At 39.2% G+C, this 12,470-nt stretch overlaps 1 protein-coding gene across 1 annotated transcript in view; it reads left to right on the top strand.

Annotated features, from left to right (window-relative positions):
* Positions 1-12,470, top strand: part of GRIK1 (glutamate ionotropic receptor kainate type subunit 1) — a 166,379-nt gene that overhangs the window by 117,823 nt on the left and 36,086 nt on the right. The window contains 4 exon segments of the mRNA XM_033146899.1: positions 237-344; positions 10,067-10,180; positions 10,622-10,825; positions 11,780-12,003. Coding sequence (XP_033002790.1) covers positions 237-344; positions 10,067-10,180; positions 10,622-10,825; positions 11,780-12,003 — 650 coding nt within the window.

Below are 12,470 nucleotides of genomic sequence, written 5' to 3'. Positions count from 1 at the left end.
TTGGGGGTGCTCCCCAAGTTCCATGTTGTTTTCTGTCTTTATTATATAACTATTGATAATGTATTGAGTTGAATAAAAACAGAAAATCAATCAAATAAGATTGTTTTGTTTGGAGTGTTTTTGAAAGGAATTATACTAAGAGAGATTATGTGCAATTATTTTTGATGGGCTTGAAAAGTTGAGGCTACACATTAAGCTGAAGTGAATTACCGGTATCTCTCTCTTTCTTTCTCTAGGCTCGTTGGGATGGTTTGACAGGGCGAATTACTTTCAACAAAACAGATGGCTTAAGAAAGGATTTTGATTTGGATATTATTAGCCTCAAGGAGGAAGGAACAGAAAAGGTAACCAGTTTGGTACCACTGTGTGCATGCTGTGAGCCAGACGGTGCAGACAGCAAGATTTTTATATATTCAAAGGCAGAAGGAACAATGAATATTGGGCACCTTGCTGTACAAATCTCACTGAAATTAATATAAAGTATGAGCATTTTTCTTCTTGTATGCATCTCTCAATCATTTCAATGAAGTTTGTTCAACCAGACATCCTTGTGGTGTGCCAATTGACAGCATTATCCTGAAGCCTACACACTTAATAGAAGCAAATAAAAGTGGGTAGTTCAAAAGCTGGTAGTTCAATTTTTATTTACCTCTTGTAGCTCGTAATAATTTCCAAGTAGCAACCTAGATATAATACCCTAACCTAATTAAAAGCCACCTACCTGTGCAATTAGCAAGCAGAACTGTGTGTTGCACAGGCAGTTCTCCAACCCAATTTAGTAGCAGAGTGCAGTGCATAAAGCCCTATAGAGTATGCTGCAAATGTGGTGATAAACAGTTTATCTCCCATTCTAGTCTCCCTACCAAACAGCATAGCAGCTTATTTTACAGGGCTGTATGAATTCCACTTCCACTAATGCACATGCACACTGATAGACAAGGGTCCCTGTTTCTACTCTTCACATTCAGTCTTTAAATTATGTCTAATGTCATCATTTTATATCTGAAATATTTTTTCAGCTATACAAAATAACATTCATAGCACCAACCCTAAACTCTAATCTTAACAAAGAAAAAACTGATTCGTATTCCTACTGAAATAAGTGAATTGGATGGCACACTTTGGGAAAATATACACACACTCTTGGATCTTCATACATGCACAGACTCTGAAAACCAGCTTTTATATTGATTACTTCTTACCAGTCCTACTGTTCTAATACAATTTCTCAAAAATAAATGGCTTGAGGATTATAGTATACATATTTGGTAAAGAATGGTAGTACTTATTTTTTTTAAGTAACCATCCGCCCTGTTTTAGCTATGTTTTGTCCTTTTCAGTATAAGTGAAGCAATGATTATTGCCCCAACCTAGTCATCTCCTCCACACACTGCAGATCCACATGCACAAGTGTCCTGCTGCACAGTTGACAGTTCTATTGATACACTTTCTGTATTGCAAAGGGAGCTGTGGGATTCCACAATGTGGGGAAATGTTGTGAAGATACGGCAAGGATCCACAATGCTTAGAGCTGGGGATGGGAGCAGGGAATTGTCCTTGGCCTTGTGCTGAGTTTCGGAGGTGCTGTGCAAGATGAGAGGCAAGACCACACCCTATCAAGGCCAGAGAAAATGTATGGACCTCTGAGTACAGAATCACAGAACTGGAAAGTTGGAAGGGACCCACAATCCAGGAATATCAGCTAAACCATATTAAGAGTCTCATGCTCTACTGACGAGAGTAGGAAGAGCTCTATTTCTCTGCATGCGGAAAACAGCATCTGATGCAAGCAACTTATGTCTGATAGCAGCTATGGTCAGATGACTATCCTTTTCTCACCATAGCTACAAACAGCTGTACACATGTGCCTTTCTTACACAGAGGGAATTACTCACATGCAAGTGTATGTTGGCCTATGGGCATTGCCGCAGCCACCTCATGTTTATAAATAGAGTAGCACTTGTTAACATTTTCTACCCCATTCTTAATTGCCCATGTCTGTCCACCTGCCTTGCAAACATTGCATTCTTTGAGAACTATGGATATGATATTTCCCCATGGGGGCTCAATTACCTGCATGAAGAGCTTTACAGAGTCCTGTCCCCCACTCCAGTATGTGCACAGAGGTACATACAAGCACGTTATCTCTGGCATTTTAATAATTGAACAGAAGGAAATAGCTGCAATAGTGATAAGCGAGCACACACAAAAATCCCATTTCCCAGGGTGCCCTGACATGTTGGCATGCCTTTCTGCCCGCACTGAGGGGAGGAACGGATGAAAACAGGGCTCTGTTAGTCCTACCTGCAGGGGCTATATCTACATAAGCAAAGATCATGTCATATATATTCTGTTCATACTGCTTTCAGTCAGCTTTTGATTTAGACATCACACCCAAGCGAAAAGGTCAGGCACAGTCATATTTTATCAAGACAGCCTTGAGAATCCTATAAACAATAGAGCTATCTAAACCCTCTATTTGTTACACAAGATGAAACATAAATAGCCTGCCTTTCTTAATAACATGCCTTGAGAAGCCAGCGGGTTGTTGTTTTTTTCACTAGAAGAGCAACGTAAAACTACTCCAATCCAGAAAACTTGATTCCGCTTTACAAAAGCAGCTGCAAAGCTATTAAATCTATGTGTTGTGTGACCCCCAGTCAAGTTGATCTACTACTGACTAAATTATGGATTAACAAGCCTCTTTATATAATATGGAACTGGTCTGTTTTTGGACTTCGGGGGGGGGGGGATGCTGGGACTCAGAGCGGGAAATCCACACTGTTATCCACAAGCAAATATGCAATTCATTCATTCATTCATTCATTCATTCATTCATTCGGGGGGCCTGCAGAGAAAAGAGATGAGGCACTGAATCCATTCTAACATGAGTAAATTTTCTAATTTAGTGAAATGAAAGGTCAGCACTACACAATATTAAACACAATAATGTCTCAATCCTACAGTAAGTGGTTCTGTAAGTGTACATGCTATGATAAGATTGAAATAAAAATGCTAAGACTATGTAAAACATACAGATTTGCTTTTCATTTTGACTGAAGAACTGTTTTGTGTCCCTTTCTGTTCTTTTCTAAATTAAGGCTGCTGGTGAAACTACTAATAATTTATATAAAGTATGGAAGAAGGTTTGTATGTAGACAGATGATGTAAGAAACCTACAGGTTGAGTCTGAAAAAAACTCTTCCTTGGGGTTTTGACAAATGGTCTCGAATTGCAGTTTAGAGACAATAAAAGTCGGTCTTAGAATAAACTATGCTACATAATATAGATTTTTGATTAACCACTACATTTTATCTATCCAGTTGTAGAGTGCTGAAGTCACAGTGAGTTTTGGCCACAATCTGCTGAGCAGTCAGTATTATATGTAACAGCTTTCACTTTAGGGTGCAATCCTTCTATTAGCAATGCTCATTTCAAGACCCAGTGGGATTTATACCCAAGTAACAAGGCAGCTGGATTGCAGCCTTAATATTTTGCAGTGATACTGGAAAAATAAAATTAAACAATAATGAAAGTCACAGTATTTTACAAACTGTTCCCCCCCATTCATACTTTGAAGATTAGCGTCAGAATTAATATTATGGGAAAGTGTGTGCCTGTTTTAGGATATATCCCTTCATAGATATTACCGGTATTTCTTACCACATTGGTGCCCATTCTAATATATTGGGTTTAAATTATGCAATATACACATCTCAGGAGGAATGCAGCATTGCTGTAAATATGATTAATAATCTGTGGATCCTGTCCAAAGGTAGCTTAATTTGAAATCACCTGACTTTTGCCAATTCCTCCTACCCAACTCTCTGTGTCATATCCTATGCTTCTTGCAGAGGCTCCCCAAACCTCAAGAACAGCTTTCTGGCGGAATGGAGGGGGTGGGGTGCAGAGAGTAGGGAGGAATGGTAGATATTGGGTAGATCTTGCATAAGTGGGCTTGCTTTACATTAGCGAAACCACTTTTGGCTACAATCCTATGTGCAGATATTTAATCAGTTTATCTCAATAAACTCAAAGTCTCTTTAAGCAGAGGCTTGACAGCCATCTGTCAGGAATGATTTGATGGTGTTTCCTGCTTGGCAGGGGGTTGGACTGGATGGCCCTTGTGGTCTCTTCCAACTCTATGATTCTATGATTCTACATCACAAATACTTTTCATAAATCATATTCTTTGCTGAAGGGGTGAAGCTGGCATCACTCTGCAGGTGCCCCATCTAACCCCCACCCTCACCCCGTGTGTCAGATCAGGGGTTTGGCTTCCACACTAAATTGCATTTCTTCTAGTTCAGGCTTCCTCAACCTCGGCCCTCCAGATGTTTTTGGCCTACAACTCCCATGATCCCTAGCTAGCAGGACCAGTGGTCACAGATGATGAGAATTGTAGTCTCAAAACATCTTGAGGGCTGAGGTTCATCAGCATTTTAAGAATTCCTTTACAATAATACAGTCTTTTTCTACTGAATAGTGAAATCAGATTATGGGAGTCTGAAATGCTGATTACCTTTTCATTGTATCTGATGACAAAGTGTACAAAACTAGGACCAAGTTTTAAACACTATCTAGATGTTACGCCCTAGTCCAAAACATAAGATACAGAAGTACTTTCCATTTGCTTACTTCCATGTAAGAGCCACAATTAAGCGGCACTGTTTGCATGCACTTAGCTCTGCCTATTAAGGAGCTTCTGCAATTAAAAGAGAAATAGTGTATGCATGAGAACAACGTAAGTATTTTCCTATCACAAAGCAAGAAGCTCTCATTGCAGCCCACTTGTTTAAACCTAGGATAATGGTTATATATCTTGCAACAATAATTTATATCTATCTATCTATCTATCTATCTATCTATCTATCTATCTATCTATCTATCTATCTATCTCTCTAAACTCCAGGCACAGTACAGTGGTACCTCGCAAGACGAATGCCTCGCACAACGAAAAACTCGCTAGACGAAAGGCATTCGCTAACGAAAGGGTGACTCGCAAGACGAATTTTTCTATAGTCGTGCTTCGCAAGACGAAAATTTCAATGCATTCCTATGGGAATTTAATTCCTATGCATTCCTATGCATTCCTATGGTCGTGCTTCGCAAGACGAATTTTTCGCAATACGAAACGACTCGCAGAACGAATTAATTTCGTCTTGCGGGGTACCACTGTATTATTAGTTACAGCTTCTCATCATTCTCATTATAACCTAATAAAATGCCTAATTATTAAACTTATTTTAATACACAGTAAACTAGTCAAATATTTTTTTTTAAATCAATTTTTCTCATCAACTAATGTGTCATGATCTGACATATTTTAACAAATCTATGTGGGCTCTTTTCATTGTTGGTAGTTCAAGTTATTATGCTGAATTAATTGAATCCAAATTCTAATGAATTAAAAAACTGCACTGGACACTATTTGTCATATTTCATGCTTTGAACTTGTCACTAAACTGCAATAAATCTCCTGAATTCACCCTAGTGCTGTGGTACTTTGGTCTCATTCCTTCAATGCCCTCCTGACCTTTCCCATAACCGTAAGGTTTACCTACACTCTCATTCCTTTGATGCTAATGTACAGTATATATATTGTATTCTGTAAGTTTTGTGACTGTATTGTTCCATTTTGAAATTATTTTTGGTATGAATGTGTTACAGTTTCTCATTGTCAACAATTCCACGCTCAATTTAAGTACATCAGGAAAGCTACAGGACATTGCTCTGTGGTAGCACACACATTTTACCTGTATAACCTGTAGTTCAACCTCTGCTATCTTCAGCCACAACCTATCAGGTTGCAGGGCTGGGGAAAAGCTTTGCCTGAGATTTGAGAATTGCTGCAGAGTGGTAAGACAGCATCAGACAACGTGGCTCATTGGTCTGACTTAATGCACAGTAGTTCCTTACAGCTATGACTTTATTGCAAGGACTGCAAAGAAAAAAATCTGAATCTATGAATAGTGTATCTTCCCCTCACTCCTGGCAAGTCTACATTATTATACAAGTATTTCATTTATTTTAGAATCGATACCACTGAATTGATTCCCTCTGAAAGTGAATGAATGGAAGCTTATAGTGAGAAAATAAAAATATAGCAGTGCTATTCCAGACAAACAGAAGCAGAGAACAGGATTAGATAGTTTGTTCCATGATGATACTGACAATCAGCCCCAGAATACTGAAACAAACAAACAAACAACCCAAACATGGCCATTATTTTTGAGCACAATACAAAGAATATAGCTTTAATCATGAAAATTAAAGCAGGAATGAGGTATCAGCAGGCTGAGGCAGTAAAAACAAAGTAATTTCCTAAGAAAGCTAAGGATAGCCTGCAGGTTTTCACCCACTGAAAACCTGATTTTTTTATTCTTTATAGTACAGCACTTTCCTATAATGCCTCGCATACCTGAAATATCTATAACACCTCAAATAACAATTAAGTATTGTATTTATTACCTCAAGTACAATACTTTTCAGAGAGGCAGTTCACACATTCCACTAAACATCACTGAGGAATCAACCCAAAGATGCCAGTGGATCTTAAATTCAGAGAGGCCCTAATTTGAAATTATCTCACCAAAGTCAATATTGACTACTGACAGATAACGGTGTCTTGCCAATTTCTGATTTCAAAAATAGTGCCCATCCAGGCTGAATTAAATCTTCTGGGTCATGAGAAAAGTGTAATAGAACACTGACAGATTATTGGCAGAACGGAACAGATCTGATGGATCAAGACTGAAATCTGGCAGGAGCTTGACATAATCTGATAGATCACTAGTGGAGCTTCTGTGTTTCTGCTGCTATTTGAGTTGTGTGGGTGTGAATCATTCATTGGGCTGGATCTGAAGATCTAAACTTTTAGACCCTGATACAAGTCACAGATGCCCCAAATGTGGTTTTACTGGTGAGATCACTAAAATAATGGTCATTGTGGAAGTTCTAATGGTGACCAATGGTATATATAAGATCAGCAAGACACAGCATCTCATTTGGCAGTCTTGGTACACAATATTATCAAGTAGTCTTAGATAGCAATCTGTCTAAATTTCACTAGATGAAGCATCAAGAAATCGAGATATGTATTAAGCATGTACTAATATAAATGCTACCTAGCTGGTGTATTTCACTTTCATTCATTCATTCATTTTATTTGTATACCGCTTTCCCACAAATAACTCATGCTTAAAGCGGCTTACAATAAAGAAATAGGGATGCATTTCAAACAAACCCTACAAAAACTATTTGCAGGAATACAATTAATATGCCCATTTTTTTGTAATGCAGATGACAGGTACAGGGGATCCAAGCATCCTTTGGGACTATGTGAGCTATTTGCACTGACAGGGAAATCTTAGCACCAATGATGTACAGTAAGGGGGGAAAGTATTTGATGCCCTGCTAAATTTGCCCGTTTGCCCTCTGACGAAGAAATGACCAGTCCATAATTTTAATGGTAGGTTTATTGTAGCTGTGAGAGACAGAATAACAACAGGAAAACCCCCAGAAACCCAGAAGACAAAAATCAGAGATTGATGTGCATTATAATGAGTGAAATAAGTATTTGATCCCTTTGCAAAAGATGACTTAGTACTTGGTTGCAAAACCCTTGTTGGCAATTACAGAGGTCAGACGTTTCTTGTAACTGGCCACCAGGTTTGCACACATCTCAGGAGGTATTTTGTCCCACTCCTCTTTACAGATCCTCTCCAAGTCAGTAAGATTTCGAGGCTGATGTGTACCTACTCGAACCTTCAGCTCCCTCCACAGATTTTTGATAGGATTAAGGTCTGGAGACTGACTAGGCCACTCCAGGACCTTAATGCGCTTCTTCTTGAGCCACTCCTTTGTTGCCATGGCCGTGTGTTTTGGGTCACTGTCATGCTGGAATACCCATCCTCGACCCATTTTCAATGCCCTGGCTGAGGGAAGGAGGTGCTCACCCAAGATTTGACAATACATGGTCCCGTCCATTGTCCCTTTGATGCGGTGAAGGTGTCCTGTCCCCTTAGCAGAAAAACACCCTCAAAGCATAATATGTCCCCCTCCATGTTTGACGGTGGGGATTGTGTTCTTGGGGTTGTAGGCAGCATTCCTCCTCCTCCAAACATGGCGAGTTGCACTGATGCCAAAGAGCTCGATTTTGGTCTCATCTGACCACAACACTTTCACCCAGTTCTCCTCTGGGTCGATTTTGGTCTCATCTGACCACAACACTTTCACCCAGTTCTCCTCTGGGTCATTCTGATGTGCATTGGCAAACTGCAGACGGGCCTGCACATGTGCTGTCTTGAGCAAGGGGACCTTGCGGGCTCTGCAAGATCTCAGTCCTTAACGGCGTAGTGTGTTACCAACTATTTTCATGGTGACTATGGTCCCAGCTGCCCTGAGATCATTGACAAGCTCCCCCCGTGTAGTTCTGGGCTGCTTCATCACCGTTCTCATGATCATTGCAACTCTTGCATGGAGCCCCAGGCCGAGGGAGGTTGACAGTTATTTTGTATTACTTCCATTTGCGAATTATTGCACTAACTGTTGTCACCTTCTCACCAAGCTGCTTGGCAATAGTCTTGTATCCCAGTCCAGCCTTGTGCAGGTCTACAATCTTGTCCTTGACATCCTTGGACAGCTCTTTGGTCATGGTCATGGTGGCTACTTTGGAATTTGCTGGATTGATTGCTTCTGTCGAAGGTGTCTTTTGTACAGGTACTGTAACGAGCTGGGATTATAGGAAAAACCTCTCCCTTACAGCAGGTGCTTCTAATCTAAGCTCGTTACATACAGTGAAGATACCAGGTAGCCTGACATCTGGCTGGTTGATAGGGGATCAAATACTTATTTCACTCATCATAATGCACATCAATATCTGATTTTTGTTTTCTGGGGGTTTTACTGTTGTTATTCTGTCTTTCACAGCTACAATAAACCTACTATTAAAATTATGGATTGGTCATTTCTTCGTCAGAGGGCAAACGGGCAAATTTAGCAGGGGATCAAATACCCCCCCCCTCACTGAAGATAGTGGAGAAGGATTAAACGTCTTCCCTCTGACCTGCAGTCCCATTGCTGCTCCCCCCGCCCCGCAGAACTCTTGTTTATGATACCAAACATGTGGATTTGTGCAATCAGCACATCTGCTTTGCCCCTATTCTTGGTTGTTTCACACTGGTCATTGATAGCTATTTTTCTTCCCCTGCAATTCCATTAAAGCCTATGGGGGTGAAAAATTGAATTCATGCACAGTTGATTTTACAAGTATGTTATTGTTTGCTTTGCAATTTACATGCATGCTACTAGATGGGATTTCAAATTCCACTGAAATAAGAAATCTACCTCATGAATACATAGGCCTAAAGCACCTAAAAGTCCTCTTGTTACAAAATGATCTTGGGTTTGGAAAAAAGGCCAAGGCCAGATTTCCCTGCCTCTTTTGTTTTAATTTTCTGAGCTATCACTGATCAGTGGGTCATTTTATTGGTTCTGTCATATACAATAGTCACGAAGTAACTAAAATAAATCTGTACCTTCAGCAGGTTTCAAGAGAAGAGAAGGGCCAGTGAATATAGCAGCCTATTTCAGCATATTCTATAAACTGATGGATTAGAAAGTAAAGGTTTTCTTACGTTTCCACTTCACCTTTACAAAAACAACAACCATTAACTAGACATTAAGAACAGAAATTTAGGTGTTCCACAATTCAGGCTGGTTTGCTTAAACAAAACTATATATATATTATATTTTTATACATAACTAATGTAACACTTATGACTAGGCTATCTTAGCCTGCTTTTTAATGAGCAATGTGTTTCCCTCGACTAACTGTACTCATAATCCATCATTTATTATAGATCCGTTACTTTAAAATGCAGCTGGTCTGCTCCTTTAATATCCTATACAACTTGTTTGTTGCTCAATTGCTGTAACGTACAGTTCTGCCTAAAAAAAATAATACCTGGGCAGAACTGTCAATTGCATTTTTTAATATGAACTATCCTTTCCTTAACACAATTAATGAAGGTTGGCAGCCATTTATCTAATTTGTTCTATGTAGATTGGGCTTTGGAACTCAAACAGTGGCCTTAATATGACTGACAGCAATAAAGACAGATCTACCAATATCACTGATTCGCTGGCGAACCGAACGCTCATAGTCACCACTATTTTGGTAAGTTTTGGCATGCATTGTTGCTACTCTTCGTGTATTATTTTTGGTTTATTCACGTTGCCTTACTAACCACTTACTTAATCACTACACATTTTTGTTCATTCATGAAAGGGAGAGAACTTTCCCATCCTACCCTCTCCCTGCACACCCCATAAATCTGCTACAGAAGGTGAGGAGCAGCTAATAAATGCTATAAACAAACAACTAAATAAATGTGAACTTTTCGGGGATCTTTGGGAAGCATTTCAGTTTCTTCACTAAAAATGTATACCAGACTTTTGGCTCTGCCATAGTTTTATGCTACTGCACTATTCTTTATATAGCATTTATTATTCTTAAGTAGCCCATGTACAATTTTATCAAGCAATTAAACCTTTCCTGTATTTTATCAATCACAGATGTACTCAATTTCTGAGACATGCCTTGTGTCTTTTCATGCAGGAAGATCCGTATGTCATGTACAAGAAATCTGACAAACCCCTTTATGGCAATGACAGATTTGAAGGGTACTGCTTGGATTTGCTGAAGGAGTTATCAAATATTTTAGGCTTCATCTATGAAGTGAAACTAGTGTCTGATGGGAAATATGGGGCCCAGAATGACAAAGGAGAATGGAATGGGATGGTCAAAGAACTCATCGATCACGTAAGATGGAATCATTTTCATGCTAGTCAACCAGCAATAGCTGAATACATATATTTAAACTAGCAGGCCACTCTGCCTTTAAAATAAAAATAAAAGGCAGAATAACCATTTTTGATGCAGGAAGAATTAGAATGGGAAAGTGTACATATGCATATACTCAGGAAAGAGTATGGTTATCAGTTTCTGCATAGAAACAATTTTTTCCTACAAGAGCCAAATTTTCTTCACCATGTGGTAAGCAGTTTAGCTGCATCTTATAAGAACTTCGAAGGCTCCGTGTCTCAACAGCCAAAGAAAGCTGGATAGATCACAAGGAAGTAGAAACTTATTACTACTTTTTCTCCATACATTGATTGGTCCACTGTATCTGTTTATTTTGCCACTTTGCTCCTCTAGGGTATGATCCCCAACAGCTTTCTTTAGCAGTAGGGAGTCTTCAAAGTTCTGAACAAGCAGAGTCAGCCCATTTCTCATGTGGTGAGCACAATGCATAGTCTAGCTATTATGACATAGACATGCAGACGTCTAATATGTGCATCACTTCTCTTGGAAGCAAGGGTGGGCCTATTGTAGCCACAACCCCATGAGGCCAAGATTATCTGCAGTGGTACATTTGTATTTCCCACTTTCTTCACAGTTTTGCTGTGAAAGTGTCAATCTGGAAGTCCTATGGGAAAAGGCTGTAACCACTTTAATGCTTCTTCAAGGCATCACTGCACCACACATTCTGAATTATTACTATGAAATTAACATAGTTTGAATGATGCTATATTTCCTCCCCATTGAGCTTCAATGAGAAAGTTATTTTTCATTTAAATTTTATCAGTGCTTACAGTTATGAGCAAATGAATCTTATTTATGTTAGTACACTTGAGAAAGTGAAGAAATAAAAAATGTGGGTAATTTTTTTAAATATAAAAAATGCCAATATTTTTTTCCATTTTTTGTCCTCAGAAAGCTGACCTGGCAGTTGCTCCACTCACCATTACCTACGTAAGAGAGAAAGTCATTGACTTTTCCAAGCCCTTCATGACGCTGGGAATCAGTATTTTGTACCGGAAGCCCAATGGCACAAACCCTGGTGTTTTCTCCTTTCTAAACCCTCTTTCTCCTGATATTTGGATGTATGTCCTCCTAGCTTGCCTTGGAGTCAGTTGTGTGCTCTTTGTCATTGCAAGGTAAGTTGAAAGGTCATGTCTAACACCAAGCCACATTAATAACTCCTTTACTATACATTGTACACTGACCACATACATTATTCTTGTCTCCAAAATAATAATCACATGATATTCTGTGCACTATTCTGTACATAATATTGTAAACTCCAGAGCTTTATTATTGTAGAAACAGGAAACAGAAGAATTTGTAGAGCAGCTGGGGTTTCTACAGTCAATTGGCATATTAAGAAAGGGTTACTATTACCATATTAAGAAAAAACGGTACTATGTTTTTATAAACACTTAAAGCCCCTTTACATGGCATCGCTGGCTAAAAACAGCCAGAGTTAATAAAGACAAAATGGGAATATGCGGGGGACAGGATGGGGGGGACAAGGGGATGTACCTTTCTACTCCATACTAAACTGCAAAATGTCCCTTTGGTGCAAATATTTCCGTAATGTGGTAACGTTGTCAACACACTACTA

This window comes from Lacerta agilis, chromosome 4 (genome assembly GCF_009819535.1).
Source record: "Lacerta agilis isolate rLacAgi1 chromosome 4, rLacAgi1.pri, whole genome shotgun sequence".
Classification (NCBI taxonomy): Eukaryota; Metazoa; Chordata; class Lepidosauria; order Squamata; family Lacertidae; genus Lacerta; species Lacerta agilis.
Note: the sequence above shows the minus strand (reverse complement) of the source record. Positions and strands in the feature narration are given on the sequence as shown.